Source organism: Eschscholzia californica, unplaced genomic scaffold, assembly GCF_041429995.1.
Source record: "Eschscholzia californica isolate CP2 unplaced genomic scaffold, dmEscCali1.0.p SCAF_6, whole genome shotgun sequence".
In the NCBI taxonomy this organism is placed as follows: domain Eukaryota; kingdom Viridiplantae; phylum Streptophyta; class Magnoliopsida; order Ranunculales; family Papaveraceae; genus Eschscholzia; species Eschscholzia californica.
In genome coordinates, this window is record NW_028238483.1 from 43,396,101 (window position 1) to 43,419,806 (window position 23,706).

The window sequence follows — 23,706 nt, forward strand, 5'->3', positions numbered from 1 at the left end:
AAACATAGGTCTGTAACAGGTACCAAAAATCATACTAACGTTTAGGTACTTGGGCGACTTCTCGGTCAAGTTTTCATAAAACTGAATAATGTATCATACTAACGTTTGTGTATATGTGAGGTCAATACTCAAGTTTTTAGGTGGTCCTTTGTGTATAAAGTCTATACTCAAGTCTGTAGGGGGCCCTTAATATATTGTATAGAGTTAATCATCAAAGCCTTTAGTAGGCCCCTTGTGTCTATTGTTGGCAAATATCAAATAACTTTTTTTTTGATGAAATATCAAATAACTTGATGTGAAGTCTAAGAGCAATTTTTGTAGCAAATCTTTGTTTCACACTATCTACGGATTTAATTTTGTTATGAAAGCAAAAAGATCTAACAAAAGTAGACGTATCTATTTCAACAAAAAAAAAAAAGTAGACGTATCTAATGCTGGAATATCTCGTTAAGTTCCTAAATAGTTTTGGAACATGACTTCCCAATTATACTATCCGAACATATTATATCATCTTGCTTCTCACTTGGACTTGCCTTATAACTGTTAAATTTACGATTATATAATAATTGGAGATATGAACATGAAACAAAGACATGATAATTTAACGTGGTTCGGTCGAATACTCAAGACCTAAATCTACGGAGAAATAACTTTTTTATTAATAATCACTAGGTAATGTGGGTTGATCGGTTACATTGGTCAGACATAACTTGATGATTTTGATTCCTAGAACCCTCTCCTATTTATAGATGACTTAGGGTTTAAGGTTTTCTAGTTTCTGATTACTAAACTAGAAAATAATATAAAATCTATCTAATATTACCATTAGAATATTAGATAGTTACAAGAGATATTCTGAATATATCTATATAATAAAACAGAAGGGAAAACGAACAAACATCCTTTTCTAATAAGGGATATTGTCTGGAAGCCCTTCTCAAAATTTAAAATATAGTCATTCGTAGAAATAAAATTACCTATTTAAAAAACATTAATCGTTTCCTTCTTAGAAATAAAATAACTAATTTAAGAAATAAAGAAACAAAATAAATTTGAAGGGTTAAAAAAAAAAAATTGAAATCTCTCTCTCTCAATAGAATAATAACTAATTTAAGAGAAAAGAAACAAAAAAGTAATACAAAAAATAATAACTAATAAAAATCTCTCTCTCTCAATTAATTTTCGTAACATTTGATTGATACAAGTGTCCATGCCCTAGGGCACCGGATATACCCTAGTTATACTAAATATTACATATATTCACATATCTTCATATATCTTCAAATATCTTTAAATATATTCTGAATTCTTCTTGATCGTCGGATTTCGTCTTCTCGATCCGTCACGTACATACACGTGTTACACACGTATATTATTTCTGGAACTCATTTTGAGCGTTGGATCTCTTATTTACGATCCGTCTTATATCATGTATCCATTTAATAACATTATTGCTTTTCGGCGAAGAACAAACATATATATATATATATATATATATATATTCATTTTTCTTTTGTGTAACTGAACAATCTTAAATATATCATCTTCTTCCACACAAGTAATAAAGAGAAATCCAACTTATGAATATCCATCTTGAATACTCTATGGCTAGTAAAATATCTAACAATCTTAATACATATCCACCAGATTTTACATATTGTGGTAGAAAATATTCCTACACCTTTAGGGAAGTTTTAAAGGTGCTTCCCCTAAGTGTTGAATCCATCCACTTTGAATTTTAGGAGGAACATGTGAAGAAGATGATATATTTTAGAAAAAGACTAAGGGGCCGAGATTGTTGGCGTGAAAAGGGGCGTGAATTGCCACCATCTTTTGGATTCACAACCACTTCATCTCTCTTGATGAAATCAACGTGAATCCAAGGGTCGGTGGCGATTCACGCCCCTTCTCACGCCAGGTCCCCCTGTCACTGTTGTTGAAAGAAAAATGTAAATTTTTGGAAAAACACATTTTCAAAACAATTATTTGGCATGTTTTTCTCAAAACCCTTTCTCTTTTACAAAAACTCGCCTTTTTAAGTCTGTTTTTGTCTTTTCAATCCGTTTTTTTTTTTTTTAAATAATTATAAATCTTAGTATTAGTTAGCCAACAAAAAAAAATTTAGATTCTAGCTTTTACTATGTTAGTGCTCAACTTGAATCCCATCCAAGTCTCTCTTGAAACTAAACTGATCTTGGAGCTAGCAGTAGCATATTATATCATCTTTCTGCTCACTTGAACTTTTCTTATAAATTAAGAGGTTCCAGTCCAGAGCCTTATCCCGTTGTCTATTATTGCAATTAAGAACAGTTGATGTCTAATTATCTTTGTTTTCTCTGGTTGTAAAGTCAACAACAAAGTCTTCACTAGTATGACAGAAAATGTAAGTCAGTCAAGTCTTTAATTAGTGGTAGGTCTCTTTTGCATGTGTATTTAAACTCAGATGATCAAATGAATGAATGGAGCAAGATCACATAACCATTAACTACTGCCTCTCTCGTCTAGTCTACTCCTTCTTTAATAAATTAAATCATCATGGAGCTTACAATTAGATTATTGATAATGGCTGCTATTTCCTTTCTGTTGCTGTCCTCATCAAACATGATCAAGTTTAATGCTGCTTGCAATCCAAAAGAGAGAGAAGCTCTTATTATAAACTTCAAACATAATCAGAAAGATCCTTACGATGATCTTTGGTCTTGGGTTGGTAATGATTGCTGCAAATGGAGCGGAGTACTCTGTGAAAACAAAACTGAAAGTGATGATAACGATTGGGTTGTTGAACTCAATCTTGCCTTTATATCATTGAGTGGTGAACTAAATCCTTCTCTGTTGGAGTTGAAACATTTGTATCACTTAGACTTAAGTTGGAATAATTTCACGGGGATTCTACCAGCTTTCTTGGGTTCACTACAGAATTTACGATATCTAAATCTATTCAATAACGGTTTTACTGGCAAGGTTCCTCCTCAGCTTGGTAACCTTTCAAGTCTTTATTATCTTCGTTTGGGAAAGAATAAGTTGGAAGGGGAGATACCAACAACCTTGGGAAATCTTTGCAACTTGGAAGAATTAGATTTGTCTCAAAACAAGCTCCAAGGAGAGATATCATCAAGATTATTTACAAATTCATCTACATGTTTTGGGAACAAATTGAAATCATTAAACTTGGGATATAATTATCTACTTTCGGGGCAGTTACCTGATGAATTGGGAACCCTTAAGAAACTGGAATTACTCTATCTTTCAACTAACTCATTTTCTGGTTCAATTCCTATGTCACTAGGAAGATTGTCATTGTTGAGAATCTTAGATCTTAGCTATAACAAGTTAAATGGGTCTTTGCCAGAAAGTTTCAGAAACCTCTCCAGTTTAAAAATATTGTATATCTCATTAGAAGGTTTTCTGACTGAAGCTAACTTTGATAATCTCACAAGACTGGAAGTATTAGATATCGATTCTTTGGTTCTAAACGTGAGCCGTGACTGGGTTCCTCCTTTTCAACTCCGAGAAGCACGACACCGAAATTGTTCACTAGGACAACGATTTCCTGAATGGTTACAAACGCAAAAATATCTTACAACAGTAGACGTATCTAATGCAGGAATATCTGGTTCAGTTCCTAGTTGGTTTTGGAACATGACTTCTCAATTCATCTATTTAAATATATCACATAATCAAATTGAAGGGGAGTTACCGAATATGTTCTCGATGAGAGGCGTACAAGGTCTAGTTTACATGAACTCAAACCGATTCACAGGTAACTTACCCCGTATATCTTCTCCCATTGTTGCACTTGATCTTTCGAAGAATACCTTTTCAGGACCCATTTCCAATTTACTTTGTTATCCAAACACATATTCCTTATCCCTTCTTGATCTTTCAGAAAATCACCTGTCCGGAGAACTTCCTGATTGTTGGTTTTACTGGAGATCTTTAGTTATGATAAATCTCCAAAGCAACAACATAACAGGAAAGATTCCAAGTACTATAGGGTTTCTACGTAAACTTGAGACGTTGCGTTTGCAAAACAATTCTCTCCATGGAGAATTGCCTTCCACGTTACGAAACTGTACTCGGTTGAGGATCACTGATGTTGGTGAGAATAGACTTACGGGTCAGATACCTCCCTGGTTAGGAGAAAGCCTTACCAGACTTATTGTTCTTCGGCTACGTTCTAACGAGTTTAATGGTGAAATTCCTCGAAAACTGTGTTACCTCACTAAGCTTCAACTAATGGATCTGGGTCATAACAATCTGTCCGGATCAATTCCAAAATGCTTTAGCAATTTTAGTACAATGGCTTCTAAACGTTACTCAAAGTTTGGCGGTTATCTGATTTACACTATGCAAAATACTGAGGATACAGTAGACTTTGTAGTTAAAGGTAAAGATATGGTCTATGGACAAAGTTTGCTTGAACTTGTTGCTGGTATCGACCTTTCAAGTAACAATTTATATGGAGAGATCCCAGAAGAACTGACATTTCTCTACGCCTTGCAAATTCTGAACTTAGGGAAGAATCGATTTACGGGAAAGATCCCAAATAAAATTGGTCTTTTAAGTTCACTTGAATCGCTTGATTTGTCAAACAATAGACTATCGGGTTCAATCCCTCAAAGCATGGTGAACTTAACTTTTCTTAGTTACTTGAACTTGTCATATAACAACTTGTCAGGAGAAATTCCTTTGGGCACCCAACTGCAAAGCTTTTCAGAGTTGAGTTATATCGGGAACCATGACTTATGTGGTCATCCACTCAAGAACTGCAATGAAGATGAACAACAACCTCGAAAAGCACCAAATGGTGAAGGTGAAGGATCAATGGAAGACGACGAAGACCAGGATTGGATTGAGATGAAATGGTTTTATATGGGGCTACCATTTGGATTTGTGGTAGGTTTTTGGTGTTTGTGGGGTGTTTTATTGGTGAACAAGTCTTGGAGGTATGCTTATTTGAGGTTCTTAGATGATATAATATATAGTTTATGTACTTATGTTAAGCAGAAGAAAAAGTAGTCTTGGAGGTATGCTTATTTTAGGTTCTTAGATGATATAATATATAGTTTATGTACTTATGTTAAGCAGAAGAAAAAGTAGTCTTGGACTGACGAATTTATCTTTAATGTAATAATAAACTTTGCTTTTGTATAACTGAACAAGAAGAGTTGAATATCACAACCGCCACATGCATATCACAACCGCCACATCCGCTAGGAACTTTCTTTTGTAAAAATCCTTTGTAACTCTAGCATCTCTCATGTCAAATTATATCATCTTGCTCCCCACTTGAACTTATCTTATAACACTATTACTTTTCGACGACAAACAAACATATATACCACTACATTTTTCTTTTCTGTAACCAAACAAGGAGATTTATGGTCGAGCTTTTAATTTAGTTAGGTACTTTCTGGCAAAGCTTCGACTTCCCCATAACTCTCATTTCAACTTCTGTTACACCGACAACTTCTACTTGTAGCTAGAAAGTTGATGAATACATTACCTTGGCGTGAAGTGAACGACGGAGTCTTCATTAGTCCTGCCATGAGAATATGTTTATGTAAAGTAAGTCTTGAAGTCTTTAGTAGGTCCATTTCAAAACCATTAACTAGTAATATCTTACTTTACATAAACATATGCTCATAGTTCTTCGACTACATTCTAATAAGTTTCATGGTGACTTTGTTACCTTATTGCGCTTCAAATATTGTATTTCGGTCATAACAATCTGTCCGGATCAATTCCAAAATGCGTTAGCAATTTTAGTACAATGGCTTCAAACCGGTAGCCTAAATATCCTGATTATTTCAGTTTTAGTCCACTTGATTCCAAGAACACAGTAGTAGACTTTGTGGCCAAAGGTAAAGATATGGTATATGGACAAAGTTTGCTTACACTTGTTGTTGGTATCGACGTTTCAAGTAACAATTTATATGGCGAGATCCCCGAAGAACTAATTTACCTCTTCGGCTTACAAACATTGAACTTATCGAATAATAGTTTTACGGGAAAGATCCCAAATGAAATTGGTCTATTAAGTTCACTTGAATCGCTTGATTTGTCAAACAACAGACTATCAGGTTCAATCCCTCAAAGCATGGTTAACTTAACTTTTCTTGGTTACTTGAACTTGTCATTAACAACTTGTCAAGGGAAATTCCTTTAGGAACCTAACTGCAAACATTTCCCGAGTTGAGTTATATCAGGAACCATGATCTGTGTGGTCTTCCACTCAATAAATGCGATAAAGATGGACAACCTCAAAAAGCACCATATGGTGACAGTGAAGGATCAATGGATTACCATATATGAAGCATTTGGATGCTTAAAAGAGAAGAGATAGTGTTCTGATTTATAATCTCTTTTCATTTTATCACTTCACATTATACAAATTAACATCACTAGTTTTTCCATTTTTCCTCTCATAATACAGAGATCTAGATTCGATCATCACCCCTATTGTACTTCAAGTAAAAAAAAAGTAACTTTCGGAGTAGAAAAACAAATGTTGATTCGAACTGAGAAATCAGAAGTCCCTGAGATTGAATCTGCTCCATAGTATAACAATTGCCACGAAAGAAACTATAGCAATCGGTGTCCACTTCATGGCGATTTCCTGTACATCAAACATCCCAAAATACCGAATGAGTATTCCGATCCGCCGTTTAGAAAAATTTTGCTCCTTCCATGCTTAGAATTAGTCAGAATTGGTTTAAAATAGATTTCAGATATGAAAACTTTGAAAGATATAATTAGCTTACCTCAAGAAATGGAGAACACCAAATCGAAGGCACTGCAATGATTGCATGAGGTGTCAACACCGCCTTCTCTAATTTTTCTAAAATGAAGATAAAATCATTTTCGTACCTTATCAAGCAATAATTTACTAACTAAAACTAGTAAATTAAGAAGAAAAAATAAATTAATACCCGAGTTTCGTTTATTTTCTCTAATCCTTGAGATGTCATCTACAACAATGTCTAAATCTTGTCGACGATCTGCATTTAGCTTAGAGAGATTTGCTTGAGTTCTTGTATCTAAATATTGTTTTCTTATATTCCCAATCACTTGATCTACACAAATATACATACATAAATTACACATGTTAGTTCATGAATATCTTTATAGTAAGTTATGTAAAAATGTTATATTAAGAAAAATGATTTACCAAATCTAATGAAGCAATATGGTTTATTAATTGTATATAAAATATTGATATCAAACTTCTCAATCTCCTTATGCAAATCCTGCAGAAAATGAAAAGCTAATTTTCTTGGATATGAAGATTCGGATATTGTGATAAAACATAATCCGTTTTCGACCAAGTAGCTTAACATCAAATATTATGAAGGAAAATCATTAAAAACGCGATAATATTAAATTAAACATGTACAAATATGTGCATTTTAGGTGTAAATTATGTGTAAGTTAAAAAAACCATAGAAAATTATCAAAGTAAAAGAATCAAAAGAGAGAAAAAGAAAAGGATACTTGATGCAATGTTGATGATCAATGTGAATTGTCATCTTTGAATATAGTAAAGCTCCTCTTGAGATCTCCTTTAGTATGAACTCTGCTTGTTGCTTATAAAACAACATATTCTCGTCTTCTTCGTTGTAATATCGAGGATTTTGTGAGAGTGGTAACCCATCGTAAACCCTCCCAACTAGCGTTAGTTTAACCATATTTCGCCTCGAATAAGTACTATAGCTTCCTTAGCTTATGAATGTATATGTATTCAAGTTGTATCACAAATAAGCTTGAAAGGGTTTCCAATGAACAAGTTGATGGAGGTTTGGAGGAAGAAAATGGGTAAAGTATTTATATATAATATATATATATATAGGGGGAGGGAGAGAGAGAGCTTGGAGATGAAGTTATTCTTTGGATGTGTAAAGGAAAGCAAAGGAGGTGGAGAAAAGTTTAGGTAGGCAAAAGGTAAGATAGATAATTGGATATCCTTTTTGTGTACTCCTTCAAAGTAGGGTTTTGCAAAAGAGTAAAACTATATAATTCTCCAATTAGGGTTTTGATTCCTTATAGATTAAGGTGTGAATGCAAATTACAACATTGCCCTAAATTTTATACACATTAATTATTAAAGATCATGCAAAAATACAAAGGTTACATCACCATGCAAAAATGGAAATAAAATAAACGAATAATTGTAATAAGACAAGTGAGGAAAGTCCTAGCTATTATATTTTATGAAGATATAGAAATTTATATCAATCTTTGTGGATGAGTGAATCACCATTCGCCAAATTTCTATGTTCATCCATATATCTCAAATATATTTTTTGAATTATGATTTATTTGTTTGCATTCAATAAGAAGTGGAAGATAAAATGACAATCATGGTGTTAACTAGTCAACAATTAAAACGAGAATCTTCATTTATGTATCGAAAAGTTATTTGTCGAACGAATAAGTTAGAAATAATTTCAACATATTCCCCTTCCCTTTCTTTAAAAATAGAGCATATATCGTCTCCTTTAAGACTCTGGACCAGGAAGATGAGGTTGGTCCGTGTATTTTATATATGTCTCTATTATCGCATATTGTCAAGTGAGCGTGTGAAACTTAAACTCATCAATTATCATATTTTTCTTCTAAAATATGCACGAAGAACAATAATTACTCTTTATGTTTGCGAACAAATTGCACTTTATTTACCATTATAATACTATAATTCTCTTCTCTTTTTTTTTGAAAAACAATAATTCTTATTATTGCTACTTGCTAGGTATAGATAAAATGACATTTAAAACGTAATAATATTGAATTGCTTGAAAATATTTTTTTCCTATTGCTTAAATTTGTGAAATGATTAAAAGTGTAACATAAACAAGAACACATGAAAATAAATAGTTACTCGTAGGAAGAAAAATTACCACAATTTCTTCAATAATTGAGCTCAAATCTAAAGAATTTAGCCCAAATCTAGAGTATGATACGTAAGTCTGTCAATGAATATCCGAATCTTCGACATCCGATCCGCATCCGTATTCGGATTTAAAAAAAATATCCGAAATTTCGGATTCGGATACGAATTCGGATATTTCTTATCGGATATCTGCTTATCGAATATCGGATACGGATACGCTCATATTCGGTCCGATAAATATCCGTATCCGATAAAAATATAAAAAATTAATAAAAATTTAAATTTATTCATAATAATATATAAAATGTATGGTTGAGATTTATTATTTAGATCTAATGGTTAAAAATTTAAAGAAAAACTGACATTTTGTTAAAGTTTCGGATATCGGATATTATCCGATATCCGTTAATATTATCGGATTCGGATATTGATTTCTAATATCCGTTGGATAATTATCGGATTCGGATATTCGGATAGCTTATCGAATTCGGATACGGATATGCCTATATCCGATCCGATAAGCTACCGTTTACAGGCCTAATGATACGACAACTTAATATTGCAGTTTTACTGACCAGCCAAGTGCAAATTTTAACTCGAATAGAGAGTATCCTTAGCAACTTTTACCTTAATTTCTAATCACATAGCTAAATAATTTTATTTAATTGTTTTAGCTTGAGAATCTTACAACCTTTCTTTTATAGGTCTCTCTTGGGCACATCTTCACATTCGCATTATGAGTTAAGACATGTTGTTCTCGGGACAATTCTAACCTAACTTATGTACACATTTTCCATAATTATCATCCATTTGATATCATTAGGGGCTCCACAATTGAATCATCTACATAGGTTCCAAATGCATCCTCTAAAACTAATTCATTAGTATAATATAAATTTCACTAGAAAGATCTTAAGGGGGGGCAAAACGCAAGTTCTAATGAACAAAGGGACTATATTGAAATATAATCCATTATTATCTACCCTCGTTCATCTTGTCCTTTCTTTCTCCTGAAACCCCAATCGACGAACACAAAATCTGCGAATTAGGGCAAAAACAATTCTCCCCAAAATCATACATCGAAGGAATTTTCTCTGCTTTTAGTTATCCAAATTCTCTCAATTCGTGTTGTTTCTCTTTAGATCTCGTTTTCTTTATTTCTTTTGTTTCTAGGGCTTTAAAGATCTTCCTGTGAAACCCCAAAAAAAAACCCAAAAAAAAAACCTCAAAAAAACCCAAAAAGAAGAAAAATGCCTTTCATTTCTTAGTATTTCCCTCTGATTCGAGTTTGATTCATATATTTTGCTTCATTTTTTTTCAATTTTTGTGTTTAATTTTCCTTAGCGTGGAGTCGTCAAGACGAGTTTGATTTAGGGTTTGCTTGATCTTTGTAATGAATCAGCGTGGTGGTAGGTATCCTCCAGGGATCGGTAGTGGTCGGGGTGGTTATGTTAACTCAAACCCTAATTTTCAACCTAGAAACCCTCCTCAGCAACAACAATATGTCCAGAGAAATTCTGTTCAAAATCAGCAACAACAGTTTCCTCAGCAACAACAGTTTCAACAGCAACAACAACAGTGGCTGAGAAGAAACCCTAGTGGAAATGACTCTAATGTTAATGAAGTTGAGAAAGCAGTTCAGTCTGAAACTTTAGATTCAAGGTAAAATCTTTTGTTTTTTTGGTTTTATTGTTGTTTTTCTAATCTTTGGTTGTTTATGGACAATTCATCTAAAACACAAACTTGACGAACAATCTTGAGGTTTGTCCTCTTGTTTTGGTTATAATTTACGGAGTGAAACTTAAAGTTAATTGAACTCGAAAAACGGTCCTAAGATACAAAATGAAGCAGGAGAGACCAGCCTTCTGGTTGCTAGTTGCTTATTGCAATCAGGGTATACCAAATTTTTTCCAACCCCTGTAGTAGAAATCTATTTAATTGAAATAACGTAAGCCCGTTTGTGGAATATACATGTGTTTTAATAATACGTTTGAACGTGAAACTTCATAGAATTAGATTGAACTTGGAACTTGGAAGACGGTCTTACCATACACAATGAAGCAGGACAATTTCAGTCATGCTGAAGTGATTGATGACCCCAGGGCTCAGACACGGGGACATTTATTTTCTAAGAGTTTCTTACTAATGAATTAGGTTGAGAAATGGTAAAATATCATTACAATGAGGAATTTTTCTTCTTCAGAAGCAGTGAACAGGGAAAAAAAAGTAGTAGGTTCTCGAATTATGGTAATTCATCGTTTTCGTAATTGGGTACTATTTGGTTAATATTCAAATAATTGAGCTATTTATTGATGAAATTCTATGTTGGAACTTATACTACAATGAACATTTAGTTGGGTTGGGAATGAATATCTTTATATATTATTTGTCTGTCGAGCTTTATATTCTGTTGGGATCTCTTATGACCTCAATAAGAATCATTTGTGGCCTTCTTTTTAACCTAGAATTTTGCAACTAGGTGCTTCTCTTCTCATTGGGAACCTCATTAGCCATTTGTGCGAGTCTACTACAGACTTCACACTTTTACAGTAATGTCTTGATTGTGGTGTTCATTGGTTGCGCAACATCATTTCCCACTAACTTGTTTATCTTTGTTTCCTCTTTAGTTCTCAAGATTGGAAGGCACGACTGAAGATACCACCAAGTGATACCCGTTTCAGGACAGAGGTATAAGTTCTGGTGGTGTTGTCACTTGTATTTCATAATTTATTGGGATATATAAATATATATGGAATTGGGATATATAAATATATATATATATATATATATATATATATATATATATAGACATATAAACACTACGCATATATACACGTATATATGTAATTTATGAATATGTTGACCATTGACTGAAACTCGTGAAATGGAAGAGCCGAAGGTCGTCTGTGTATACACACCCTGTTCCATGAGTTAGCAATTTCATTATACTGATCTAATCAGAAATCTATCACTATTTTAACCTAGATAAAATCAGTTAGTTGCTGTGATATATTCCAAAGTTGGAAGATGTGGTTCTTGCAACTTGGCTTCTTGGACTTAGATAGTACTTAATTTTGTAGATATGTAATATATTTATGCTTTAGAACTCCTTCGCGTGTAAATGTCATGATTTAATCTTATGTGCTTGTTCCAGGATGTGACTGCTACTAAAGGAAATGAATTTGAAGACTATTTTCTGAAAAGAGAGCTGCTTATGGGGATATACGAGAAAGGTTTTGAAAGACCTTCTCCAATCCAGGAAGAAAGCATTCCAATTGCATTAACTGGAAGTGATATTCTTGCTAGAGCTAAGAATGGGACTGGAAAGACTGCTGCATTTTGTGTTCCTGCATTGGAAAAAATTGATCAAGATAACAATGTGATACAAGGTTTGGCTCTCTATCATTGGACCTCGACCATTTTTACATAATGTTATAATCAAAGCTTGACCAGATAATTGTGACATTTAGGGATTTTAATTACCCTCTACTTCTATTTATTTATGCAAGTCCTGTCATGTTTATGCCGAGGGGAGTCGGTGTTTTAAAAAACTTTCAAGGCGTACGCATCGAGGTGCGCATCGAGGTGAGCGGTCCCTGATGCCTCGAGGCATACGTATTGGAACTCGAGACTAAAACGTTTCCATCTGAAGTCACCTGTTATTTTTTAGTTGCTAGGCAACACAAAAATATTAGTATTTTGTTTATTAAATACTTGGGATTTTATATTACGGTCGTAAAGTATAAAAATTATGCTATGTTTTTACATAATTGATATTATTTTCCTCTAAAAAGCATGTAGTTTACGCCTTTGACGCAACAAGGTGTACGGCTGTATGCCTCAAGGCATCGCCTTGCCTTATGATAGCAACCTGCCTTCAGGCGTAGAAACGTATTTTAAAACATTGGAGGGAAGGGGGCTGCACATCTAGCTTTAAAGCCCCAAAGTACAGTTCTAACTACTAAATTATTATACCTGAGTATATGATTTATACTGTAGATAAAACGACTATTAATTTTAACTGAATGATGGTCATTCTCTTTTAGAGGTAGCGCCCCAAACTAATGGGGAGTACAGGAAATTTAGTCAATTTTGTCCTATTTATGTTCTTGTCTCCATTTTAGATAACTGAGAAGTGAAAACTACCACTTCAGATGACATTTGCCTATTCAACCGAGATTTAGTGTGGAAGCTAACTCGTTAATCATGTCAAAAGTCTGAAGAGCTCAGCTCATAATTTGGCCATATAAACTGATCTTTTTTTTGTGTACTTCGTAAGTCAGTAAGCTTGTAACACACAATAGTGGCATGTCTTTTTCTGCTTATCTCGAGTTAACTTTATTATTCCATGCAGTTGTTATACTTGTTCCAACTCGAGAATTGGCACTTCAGACATCACAAGTTTGCAAGGAGCTCGGGAAGCATTTGAAAATTCAAGTCATGGTCACCACAGGAGGAACCAGTCTGAAGGACGACATTATGCGGTTATATCAACCTGTACATTTACTTGTTGGAACTCCTGGTAGGATACTTGATCTTGCAAAAAAGGGCGTGTGCGTCCTCAAAGATTGCTCAATGCTTGTTATGGATGAGGTATACCATCACAACGTGTAATTCCAACTGATTATTGTAGTTTTTTGTTTAATATAGCCAAGCCAAAATAGCACTGGTTTTTCATTATTGGTGAGTGATTACCTGGTTGCAACTCGCAAGAGATTACAAAGATGAACCAGACAGTGATTTGACAAGGTGGCGAGCCTGTGACCATTTAATGATAGCTAATCTTCCTCAATTCTTAACAGTTTTCAACCTCCAAAAAGAAAACTCAATCTCTAATTTTTCCGGGATCACAAGATTATACCTGTGTATCTTTTGCTAGTTTTGTTGTAGCCTAGTCATAGTAGAGCTTACTTGACTACTTAAGTAGCCAGTAATTTTTTCGGCTTCGGTGCTTATAAGCGTTAGTGGAGATTGTATGGTTTTCTATGTAAGGTTCTTACATGCAGAAAATACAGTTCTCTTCCTTTGCGATTAGAACATCAGAAATGGGCTTCTGTAACTTTGCCGTCAATCATTGACTATGAAATGCTTGTGACAGTCTTACTATTTTTCTGCAATCATGGTAAAGGCAAAAAGAGATGAACAAGCATGATCCTTGATGAATGAAACCCTCCGATCTGTTGAAAATCGTGTTTACATGCATCTGATTCTTGGTTCTTTCTCTTCAGTTTTCCTGTGATCTCCAACTGACCAACTCTAATAGTTTTCCTTTGTCCGTTATGACATACGAATCCTGACATTTGTTTCTTTTGACTCTCAGGCAGACAAGCTTTTGTCTCCGGAGTTTCAACCTTCAATAGAACATCTAATTCGTTTTCTACCTCCAAGCCGGCAAATCTTGATGTTTTCAGCAACATTTCCTGTAACTGTTAAGGATTTCAAAGATAGATATCTACACAAGCCATACGTCATTAATCTCATGGATGAGCTGACTCTTAAGGGTGTAACACAATACTATGCTTTTGTAGAAGAAAGACAGAAGGTCCATTGCCTAAACACACTCTTCTCTAAGGTACCACTTGGCTTTTTCCTGATCTATGGGTATGAAGAGTTCTGAGTATATACTTCTTTGACCAACTTATATGTGGATTTTTTCTTTTACCCTTTTTATAGCTTCAAATCAACCAGTCAATCATATTTTGCAACTCTGTTAACCGTGTGGAATTATTGGCGAAAAAAATTACTGAGCTTGGCTATTCCTGCTTCTACATTCACGCAAAAATGTTGCAAGATCATCGAAACAGAGTTTTTCATGACTTCCGTAATGGTGCTTGTAGGAATCTTGTTTGTACGGGTAAGTTCTTGATGGCACAATTCTTTGCTCTTCTATTGTGGGGTTTTTCCTTATCACTTGGAAAATGATAGCTGTTTTTTTTTCTTTGAGAAATAATTTGTTTTTCTTTAGTAGATAGCAAGATACTCTCAGTTTTACTCAGCATGAGAATACTAAGTTTATCTGAACGTTTCCATTTGTACAGATTTATTTACTAGGGGTATCGACATTCAAGCAGTAAATGTTGTTATAAACTTCGATTTCCCCAAGAATTCTGAAACGTATCTCCACAGGGTATGCTTAGATCAATTGTTTGCCAAATAGATACAAACATGTTCTGTTACAGTTTCATTTCTTATATTAACAAGTTATTTTCTATTCAGGTTGGTCGATCAGGAAGGTTTGGACATCTAGGTCTCGCGGTGAATTTGATTACATATGAAGATCGCTTCAACTTGTATGGATCTTGGGTTCTTTCCTTTATATCAAAATCACCATTCCTTCGCATTTCTCACGTTTTTCAATCTTATTTTTTCGTTCACTAAAACTCTTGTCTTTTTATAACAGATATAGGATTGAGCAAGAACTTGGAACTGAAATTAAACAAATTCCTCCACAAATAGACCAGGCTATTTACTGCAGTTAATATGTTGATATCATGCAAGTTATGTACTCTTCAATGGTGAGTAAAGGAGAAGGCCTTGATACGTGTACACATTGACTTGTAAAGTAAGCCCTCATTATCAAAACGAATAAATTTTCTAAGTCACGTAGTGCGATAATTGTTGCCCGTGAGCATGTTTTACCTCGGAGTTTCTTCTTCTGTGGTTCGCAGATTTTTAGTTAATCTAAATGTTTCATCTTATACTTATATCTATACGCCTTTTCTTTTTCTAGGGCAAAGGGCTTCAACTCAAGACGCCTTCTAATATTGATATGTTCATTTCGGGAAAACAAGGTACCGGTAGTAGAATAGTAGATGATGCAGCCAGCATTTGGGTCGACTCGACCTCTATAACTCTGTAGGCTTTGTAGATTTTCTTAATGCTAAAAAGATAATCAATCAGAAGAAAGTTTAGGAGGATTATTATTACTAGATCCCAGAGATTTGAATTTGTTTTTCATAGTTTAACTTTCTTAAATTCTTCCATGTTTCTTCCTACTGTTGAACAGTTCATTTTATTTTTTTTGCATTAAACTGATCCAGAATTACTGTTTTAATCAGATGTTCTTATCTTATCAAAATACTTGAGACTTTTAGTGTGTTTTAGGGCTTTACTTTATATGCATCATTTGGTTAATACTTGATACTAGAGATTACTTCCAGACTTTTTGGGTTCGTTTTAAGGGTTTTGCATCTGTATATCCTGACAGACTAGGGGAATGGTGAGCATTCCTGTTCATGCATGGTTTTTCTTGCAGATGGGTGTGTCGACCAGGGCACACCCTAAATTTCTCTTAGGGCCCTCTCTGTAGACGCTTGCTGCATGTCCCAAGAGGTGTCCCCCCCTTCCCTTCTCTGGTTTGTTTGTTCTCTCTGTCTGCTTTCTCTCTTCATACGTCTTGTGCTTGCTTGGATGGAGATTTATCATCCCCAATCTATGAAAGGAGGTTCCAGTAGCAATTTTCCCTTGCAGATCTTTACATCACTGTTCGCCCACATGACACAGGAAAAAAAAGAAAACTTATCACGTTTTGGAAGGTTAACTTCTCCATTTGAATTGCCATAATTCATCATCTGTCTTTCCTTCTCTCTCTCTTTGGTTTGGGACAGCCATAGATAGAAGAAGTCTTACTTCCATTAATAGGTAGTCAGAATCTTAGTCCTTACTCAAGTTTTCTTCAATGCATATGGATAAGTTTGTCCCTTTTCACGTGATAGTAACAATTGAAATCTCATTGGCTTCTAGTATGATTGGGAATGGTCCATTTGACTAAGAAAATATTTATGTATACATACAACCCTCTTACACGAGCTCAACACCACCAATTGACAATCTGATGTCGACCCTCGTGTATTGTGTTCGAAATAACTATACTCTTGTTTCTAGCCATCTCCAGTGTTTATCAATGGTTAAGCTCGAACTCACTTTCTGAAAGAAACTTAGCTCTACAGGCTCTAATTCCTCAATAACCAGGAACGAAAGAGCACATATTTTTCACATAGACATTACAAATTCAAGATTTATATCATAACACAACTTGAATGATAAAAGCATTTAGGGAAGTTTTATAGGGCCTCCCCATTTTTGTTAAAAGGCCTCCCCATGAACCATTTCACTTGAGAAATAATCATTGAGGGGGGGCCTTTTAACAAAAATGAGGGGCCCTATAAAATCTCCCAAGCATTTATTATTGTTAGGGCAGACTTGGAAGCGCATGTTAGTGAGGGGGGTGGCGCCATGTGCGTACTGCCTACTTTAAGCGCTCCAGTGATTGCTGCTGCTGTACGAACTTTGCCTCTCAACTAGGGCTAGAAGTCGTCGTGTCCTGTCATCTCCAAGATTTAATGTTTCCTTTGGGTTCGGTCCTACCCCAATTCAATGCTCCTCAAAACCTAATACTCCTTATCATTCAACGTTGATGGTGACCTTACCTCGTTATAAGCGTTCCTCTAGATCATAATCGATTGTTGTGATGAAAATCGCTTGTTGTCAACGGCCAGATATCAATTTGGTCAAGATATCTTTTGAAACTAACCCCCTGTTAAATAGAAATATTTGAAACGCACCCTTGCTTGCATTGAAATACTAACTATAATAATCCCATATACTAGACTACTAGAGAGACAAAGTGTGGTGGACTGGTGCCTCTAATACACTATTAAACATTTCTTTTCATAGTAACGTGTTTTAAAGTCGTAAAACCCAAGTACCAGAGTAAGAAACAAAACTAACCGTTTAGAAGATTGTACCAATCAATCTAGTATAAAAGTTCTTTCAAACAAAAAATGTCAAACGACTCGTAAGTCGTAACCTAGCCCAAGTAGAGAACCTTCGAATGGAAGTGTACATGACAAAAATGTTCTTACACTAACGATTTCTAGTGAAGCGAACGAGATAAAATAAATTTGAGGATGAAAGAAGAAATAAGGTTGGATGGTTTTGTAAAAATAAGTGGTAAAGGAGGGTATTGTTGTAAAAGCAATGCATTTCTTTGACCCTTTGAGTCAATAGTGTTGACATTTCTTTGACCGTTTGACGCCAAATTTTCTCACAGAAAGAAGTGGAAAAAAAAAGGTGAAATGGTTTTTCAACGAATCAATATCATCAAAATGGAAACACAGAGCTTGCAGTCAAATTCTACTCTAGTAAAAACCCTAACCCTAATTTCCGCAAAAAGGTAAAGGAAGAATTAAATGAAGAGTAATAAATCAGATAAGATTGAATGCTATAATCCGCCATTTCCATTATCATCAAATCAAGAAGATTTCAAAGAACCCTTTTTTTTTTTATTACTTTTCTGTCATAAGCATTAAATTTTTCTTTCTCTCTCTAAAAACTTCTCACACCTGACTGACATTCCTATAAGAACCCCCATTAACATTAACTCCTCTTCTTCAATCTCTGTTTTTTTCATCCTTCACTATTATTACATTTTCTCTCTCTAGTTTAATACTTGGGATTTTGTTTGTTTTCAATGTAAAAGATCAAAAACCCTTCATTTAAAGCTCTCTGAAAATTCGATTTATCCTCCTGAGAGAGAAAGAGAATCGTTTTTAATTATGATCATACTTCTTCTTCTTCTGAAACTACTACTACCCTTTATTTGTCTATCTCTGTTTTAAACAACTCTGTCTTAAAGTTTCAATCTTTCTCTCTCTCTCTCTACCCTTTTACATCTCTTTCTTTGTTTCCTTCTCTCTCTCTCTCTCTCTCTCTCTCTCTCTCTCTCTCTAGATTTAAGAAGAAAGAAGAAGAAGAAGAAGAAGAAGAAGAAGGAAATGGGTAGAGCTCCTTGTTGTGATAAGCAAGGACAAAAGAAAGGTCCATGGACTCCTGAAGAAGATGAACTTCTTGTTCAATACATCAAAAAACATGGTCATGGTAGCTGGAGATCTGTCCCTAAGCTTGCTGGTTTCTTCTCTCTCTCTCTCTCTCTATAAATCAGACTTTACCTCTGTTTTGCAACTTCACTTGTTGTAAATGGGGTTAATAACTCAGTTTGAGTCAGTGAATCGGTGTCATTAACTCGTTTAGAACTTGTCTATAAATGCATACTTATCCGATTCATTGCCGATTTTGACACGTTTCAAAACGATTTTCCAATTTTTAAAATTTTTCTCATCACTAGCTTTTGTATGATCAGGTGGTTTATGTTTGCAATTCTTCTATTTGATCCAAATTTCTTACTTTGACCTTAATGCCCTTATCATCTTATTTAAATTACATTTTGTCCTTTGAGATTGATTTTCTATTCTTCTTGAACGCATAGATGACATATTCTTGGAAGTTTAGCTAATCAAGATTTTATTTTCGGCATTTAGAGTAATTTATATGCTTCTAGGGTTTTAAATCACTAATCATGTTATTTAAGGCCATTATATCAAGACTTAGACTAATCACTTTTCCTAAAACTTGAACTATTTAGTAACAATTCTGAAAAGAATGGAACTAGTGACATGTATGCAGAAAGTAAATTTTAGTTCTCATTTTGTGAAAATGATATTGTTTGTGAAGGACTCGTTCGATGTGGAAAGAGTTGTAGATTAAGATGGACTAACTATCTCCGACCCGATATTAAACGCGGACCATTTACTCCAGAAGAAGAGAAGACAATTATCCAACTTCATGGCATGTTGGGCAATAGGTATTCCATTGATCTTAGTATCTTACAACATTTTTTTTCGATGTTTGCTCGTTTTAATCTTAGGTAGTGTACTTTTTTCTAGAATATGAAATTTGAATCCTCGAGTCAGATTTCAGACTGTCGATGTTTTTGTCTAACTCGTCTGAATGACTTATTGAGGTTGATTTTGGTTCGATTTGATTCAAATGAGTCAGACGGAAACAACCGCCACCTTGTCAAATTAGAGTAGTTCAATATAAATCGGCATCTAAATTAGATGTTTGCAATCTAATAATCTTTGACTTGGAAGACATTTCATTTCATTCTATTTAAGGTTGAGTTGATTAGAATTCATGAATGTTAGGATTCAATTCTCATGTGTTACTTTAAGTTTTTGTAAAGTACATTGTTTAATTTCACATGGGAATGGGTTTAGGTACTTAGTACTTAGGTCCTTGTCTATGTCATAAACTTTGTACTATCAACTCCATTAACATCTTCTTCAAGTTGTTTGTTTCTCCTCTTATTTGTTTTGTGGTTAGATGCTTCATATGGTCTCATATTCCTTAATATTAGCGGAGAGTTCGTAGTAACGAGACTGCACCATAAGGTGCCAACCTAGTTGAGATGTTTCGTCTTTAGGTTTTTGTTTTCTTTCTTATGGCCATGGTAATCCTGTCTAGCTTGTGTGCACCATGACTAACTAACATGACCTAGGAAGTGAGAAGACCCATACTATATCGCCTTTTTTGGTTTTAGTTATTTAAATTCATTGTCCTTTGTAGTGAGATTTCAATAAATAAATTTCAGGTGGGCTGCCATAGCAAGTCAATTACCAGGGAGAACAGACAACGAGATCAAGAACTTCTGGAATACCCACATGAAGAAGCGTCTTGTTTTTATGGGTATTGACCCACACACCCATTCGCCGTCTTCCTCCGTTTATGGTCCAATTATTACATCATCTGCATCACCATCGGCTCGTCACATGGCCCAATGGGAGAGTGCAAGGCTAGAAGCAGAAGCTAGACTCTCAAAAGGATCATCCCTTCCTGGAATTCAATCAAATCTTTCATTAACTGAATTGCCCGGGTCCGACTATTTCATCCGAATTTGGAATTCCGAAATTGGGGACTCTTTTCGAAAAGCCCACTCAAAAGATCCAACATGTTATAGCCCAATCTCTCAAGCTTCGTCCTCTGTTAAACAAGCATTCAACCCAGAGATCAAAATAGAAGAAAAACAAGGTATTGATCAAAATGAAGAGATAGAGTCTAGAAATTACAGGTATGAAGTTGATAACATAATGGCTAGACGTTCGGACTCTTCATGCTCTAATGACTCTTCAGACATCTCATTACAGCTACTACTAGATTTTCCAAGTTATGACGATGAAATGAACTTCTTTCAAGGACAAATGGGTAACTTGTCAATGTTTCCGTTCACCGAAAACACGTTAAACTCTGCTGTTTAAACTGTTGTAATATTTTTTTGGTCTTGAGAGCATAGGGATGTGGTAGGGAGCTGCTATCTTGTTTTGTTTTTTGGGTATGGGTTTTCATTTTTTGTAGCAGGATTGTATCCCCTTTTTGTTTCTCTTTGCAGCTCTTCAAAAAGAAATGATGTTGCTATTTGGTAAATTGATAGATGTCTTGGGAGGGATTTAGTTGGTTGATTACATTAATTGAGAAAACCCTAATTTGGTCTTGTGGTACCATTTTAGCTCCCTATTTGTATGTTTTATCTATGCAAATATATTAATAGGTACACCTCAAGTCGCCTCGAGACCCCTTGGCTTCGAGGCGTAAGTCTCAGTCCCTTTCTGCAAACATTGAGTGAAAGAATTTCAAATGAAGTGAGAATACCAAATTCTATTAAAATCATAATCAGAATCCAATTAAGTTTCTATACACAAAAATAGATCCAAACTATGCACACGAAATTACATTGAACAATACCACAAGCAACACATCTGAATTAGTCAACAAATCAGAAGAAGAAGGCCAAGAAGCTTAAAAGAACCCAAAAAGCTTCTTTGAAGCAGTCCCTTTCACCCTGTACTTGGCTGCTATTTCCTCCGTCTTGAGAAGATCTTTGCCCAACTTGGCTTCTATCTTCGCCTTCACTTCTTCTGCTAGCAAATGAATTGCAGTGATTTTCTTTTTCATTTTCTCGATGTATTTGGCTTTCTTCTTTTCTAGTATATATTCCTGTTGAAACCAAAATAGTCACTCAAAACCAGATATAGCTTATTTACAAACTTAGTTAAAAAGATAAGTATCGGAAAATGCATGGCAGGATAGAAAAGAGATTCAGACATGGGAGCGGATTTTAGGTCATTCGGGAATTACTAACCTCCATAGCTGCTTCAATAGCTGCTTTCTTGGAGTATTCCCATGATTCTACTATTGACAACTTTTTGGAAGCCCTGTTAAATTGTAAGCAATGTAACTATTTCAATGTTTAACTTTTGATTATACCGTAAGGAATTAGGTATAAAGAGTATTGGAATATAGATCGGGATTACTTTCTAAACAAATAATTAAACGTCAACAACAATAACTTAACTTAGGTTTTGGTCACGGGGACATTAGTTACGCGTTAGCGGACTTCATAAGTTGTTGAAAATTTTCTCATCTTCTGTAAGAACGTAATAATGCAAACAAACAATTGCGCCTAATACATGACATTTAGAAATCAAACTGCAGTTCCTTACTTGTTCTTTAATTTTGTCTTCTCGCTTTCTTCCCATGCTTTGATTAAAGACAACCTCTTTTCGGTTCCAACCCGTGGAAGAGCATCATCTAGTAAAACACAAATAACTCAGATACCAAGAGTAATAACTTATATAAGAACGCTGGCAAGGCTAGACATTGGTTAACGACCTCGAATAAACGATCCACATGTACTTTTGCCCACTCCGACCTCTGGCGACACGAAGAAAGGTCAATGGGTTAGAGTAACAAAATGCTAATTTATTTGCATTCAGGAACTCATGATGGGATGGCCTTACTCAAACTAAATTAGAAATTAAGAATGATGGTAGTATGTTCATGAAAATACATTCCAACGTCCTAAATGACAAAATTTAATAGAAAAGGGTCATTTTTGACACTAAACATGGAAACTAAAATGAACGCAAATATATCATGACATATTTTCTTGTTAAGCACATCTACTCAATCTAAAGATATCCTGATGTTTGTTTTTATCTGACTCTTATGAAGGCTGATTTTGGGTCTGATTATTGAGATTTAGGGAATTAAAAAAGACTCTTCCAACTTAAGGAAAAGAATGTCCTTCCACTTTGTGTTTCTATACCAATTTTAGATCATAAAAATCCTTCAAAATTAGCAATCAAAGATAGATAATCTAATTACCCTTTATTATACACAATCAAACAAACATCACCAACTAACATATGTAGGGAGATTCATAATATATAAGTACCATCAAAAGAACTCGAAAAAAAATCACTTAGGGCTTTTTTTTTTTAAGAATTATAGACTACCAATTCTAAGAAGTAGTGTTACTGGTTCAGTTTGGACCTTCTTTAGCTCTTCTTCTCCCATCTTTACCCGACAAAAATAAGAATTAGGACTATGAATTCAAATAATTTAATTGAAATTTGAAAGTTTTCAATTCCAAACTTGAAACCCTAGAATTCAGTTGTAGGTATGGATATGGAGTTCTCGCAGCTCAAAACCCTATTTAGTTCCATACAAATAGGCATCTAAATCAGATGTTTGCAATCTAATAATCTTTGACTTTGAATATTTCATTTCATTCTATTTAAGATTGAGTTGATTAGTATTAAGGGGGTAGTGGATTTTTGTTCTCATTGACCTTTGAAAGTCTACCATCCTTTGGGGCATTCAAATCCAAATATGTGAAAGTCACTTAAAGTTCGAGGCATTCAAATTCAGATATTTGAGATTGAGAGTAACTATGAGGCACTCGAAACTGATTTGAAAAGTTCCCAATGTTTGGGCATTCAATTATGGACAAAATGGTTTGTGGACTTTAGTGGAGTTCATGGTTTGGTAGATTTTGTAAGGATTTTGCAGCATATTTGAAGCCCAATTTACCCGTAAGAAAAAAGGTGGGACATTTCACTATTTTTTTGTTAAGGAGTGGGGCATTTCACTTGACATTTTCTTTCAGGATTAACAAGGAGGAAAAGAAGCAAATCGCT

General features: G+C 34.6%; 5 protein-coding genes across 8 annotated transcripts; 3 read left to right on the plus strand and 2 right to left on the minus strand.

Annotated features, from left to right (window-relative positions):
* The first annotated feature begins 2,562 nt into the window (after window positions 1-2,562).
* Window positions 2,563-6,169, plus strand: LOC147535313 (receptor-like protein EIX2). Its single transcript, XM_086650181.1, has 2 exons — window positions 2,563-5,015; window positions 5,815-6,169. Exons 1-2 carry the CDS (start codon window positions 2,563-2,565, stop codon window positions 6,167-6,169), a joined length of 2,808 nt encoding a protein of 935 aa, XP_086506307.1.
* Window positions 6,170-6,365: 196 nt separating this feature from the next.
* On the minus strand, window positions 6,366-7,893 carry LOC147535314 (SNARE-like superfamily protein). Of its 2 annotated transcripts, none has more exons than XM_086651186.1 (5): window positions 7,495-7,893; window positions 7,172-7,332; window positions 6,933-7,076; window positions 6,765-6,841; window positions 6,366-6,619 (listed from the first exon to the last, which is right to left on the minus strand). In XM_086651186.1, exons 1-5 carry the CDS (start codon window positions 7,686-7,688, stop codon window positions 6,530-6,532), a joined length of 666 nt encoding a protein of 221 aa, XP_086507312.1. In that variant the 5' UTR covers window positions 7,689-7,893; the 3' UTR covers window positions 6,366-6,529. The 2 variants fall into 2 exon arrangements, with proteins under 2 accessions (XP_086507312.1, XP_086507313.1); XM_086651187.1 differs by having other exon boundaries at window positions 6,765-6,832; window positions 7,495-7,797.
* A 1,812-nt stretch (window positions 7,894-9,705) lies between these two features.
* Window positions 9,706-15,988, plus strand: LOC147535315 (DEAD-box ATP-dependent RNA helicase 8-like). Of its 2 annotated transcripts, none has more exons than XR_015228439.1 (10): window positions 9,706-10,552; window positions 11,518-11,578; window positions 12,045-12,279; window positions 13,245-13,483; window positions 14,211-14,462; window positions 14,564-14,744; window positions 14,929-15,017; window positions 15,107-15,180; window positions 15,291-15,452; window positions 15,621-15,988. XR_015228439.1 is itself a non-coding variant. In XM_086651170.1 (10 exons), exons 1-9 carry the CDS (start codon window positions 10,284-10,286, stop codon window positions 15,367-15,369), a joined length of 1,479 nt encoding a protein of 492 aa, XP_086507296.1. In that variant the 5' UTR covers window positions 9,712-10,283; the 3' UTR covers window positions 15,370-15,405; window positions 15,621-15,988. The 2 variants fall into 2 exon arrangements, 1 of the variants encoding a protein (XP_086507296.1); XM_086651170.1 differs by having other exon boundaries at window positions 9,712-10,552; window positions 15,291-15,405.
* Window positions 15,989-17,969: 1,981 nt separating this feature from the next.
* On the plus strand, window positions 17,970-21,228 carry LOC147535316 (transcription factor MYB17-like). The gene is made up of 3 exons (XM_086651182.1): window positions 17,970-18,799; window positions 19,403-19,532; window positions 20,322-21,228. The coding sequence occupies exons 1-3, from the start codon at window positions 18,667-18,669 to the stop codon at window positions 20,983-20,985; spliced, it is 927 nt and encodes a 308-aa protein (XP_086507308.1). The 5' UTR covers window positions 17,970-18,666; the 3' UTR covers window positions 20,986-21,228.
* Window positions 21,229-21,364: 136 nt separating this feature from the next.
* On the minus strand, window positions 21,365-23,148 carry LOC147535317 (remorin-like). 2 transcript variants are annotated; one of them, XM_086651190.1, is made up of 5 exons: window positions 23,023-23,148; window positions 22,397-22,438; window positions 22,228-22,315; window positions 21,867-21,939; window positions 21,365-21,721 (listed from the first exon to the last, which is right to left on the minus strand). In XM_086651190.1, exons 1-5 carry the CDS (start codon window positions 23,081-23,083, stop codon window positions 21,524-21,526), a joined length of 462 nt encoding a protein of 153 aa, XP_086507316.1. In that variant the 5' UTR covers window positions 23,084-23,148; the 3' UTR covers window positions 21,365-21,523. The 2 variants fall into 2 exon arrangements, with proteins under 2 accessions (XP_086507316.1, XP_086507317.1); XM_086651191.1 differs by lacking the exon at window positions 22,397-22,438.
* Window positions 23,149-23,706: the final 558 nt, after the last annotated feature.

What these genes read in the sequence shown, in the direction of transcription:
- LOC147535315 (XM_086651170.1), top strand. Translation starts at nt 10,284, where the DNA reads ATGAATCAGCGTGGTGGTAGGTATCCTCCAGGGATCGGTAGTGGTCGG. An exon ending in CAATGCTTGTTATGGATGAG is followed by an intron (nt 13,484 to 14,210) that starts GTATACCATCAC and finishes TTTGACTCTCAG; the next exon opens with GCAGACAAGCTTTTGTCTCC. An exon ending in TAGGAATCTTGTTTGTACGG is followed by an intron (nt 14,745 to 14,928) that starts GTAAGTTCTTGA and finishes CCATTTGTACAG; the next exon opens with ATTTATTTACTAGGGGTATC.
- LOC147535317 (XM_086651190.1), bottom strand. Translation starts at nt 23,083, where the DNA reads ATGGGAGAAGAAGAGCTAAAGAAGGTCCAAACTGAACCAGTAACACTA. An exon ending in AAGACAAAATTAAAGAACAA is followed by an intron (nt 21,940 to 22,227) that starts GTAAGGAACTGC and finishes ACAATTTAACAG; the next exon opens with GGCTTCCAAAAAGTTGTCAA. An exon ending in CTATTGAAGCAGCTATGGAG is followed by an intron (nt 21,722 to 21,866) that starts GTTAGTAATTCC and finishes TGGTTTCAACAG; the next exon opens with GAATATATACTAGAAAAGAA.
- LOC147535313 (XM_086650181.1), top strand. Translation starts at nt 2,563, where the DNA reads ATGGCTGCTATTTCCTTTCTGTTGCTGTCCTCATCAAACATGATCAAG. An exon ending in TATGTTAAGCAGAAGAAAAA is followed by an intron (nt 5,016 to 5,814) that starts GTAGTCTTGGAG and finishes TGATTATTTCAG; the next exon opens with TTTTAGTCCACTTGATTCCA.
- LOC147535316 (XM_086651182.1), top strand. Translation starts at nt 18,667, where the DNA reads ATGGGTAGAGCTCCTTGTTGTGATAAGCAAGGACAAAAGAAAGGTCCA. An exon ending in ATCTGTCCCTAAGCTTGCTG is followed by an intron (nt 18,800 to 19,402) that starts GTTTCTTCTCTC and finishes TTGTTTGTGAAG; the next exon opens with GACTCGTTCGATGTGGAAAG. An exon ending in CATGGCATGTTGGGCAATAG is followed by an intron (nt 19,533 to 20,321) that starts GTATTCCATTGA and finishes AATAAATTTCAG; the next exon opens with GTGGGCTGCCATAGCAAGTC.
- LOC147535314 (XM_086651186.1), bottom strand. Translation starts at nt 7,688, where the DNA reads ATGGTTAAACTAACGCTAGTTGGGAGGGTTTACGATGGGTTACCACTC. An exon ending in GATCATCAACATTGCATCAA is followed by an intron (nt 7,333 to 7,494) that starts GTATCCTTTTCT and finishes TTTGATGTTAAG; the next exon opens with CTACTTGGTCGAAAACGGAT. An exon ending in ATATTGCTTCATTAGATTTG is followed by an intron (nt 7,077 to 7,171) that starts GTAAATCATTTT and finishes ATATTTGTGTAG; the next exon opens with ATCAAGTGATTGGGAATATA.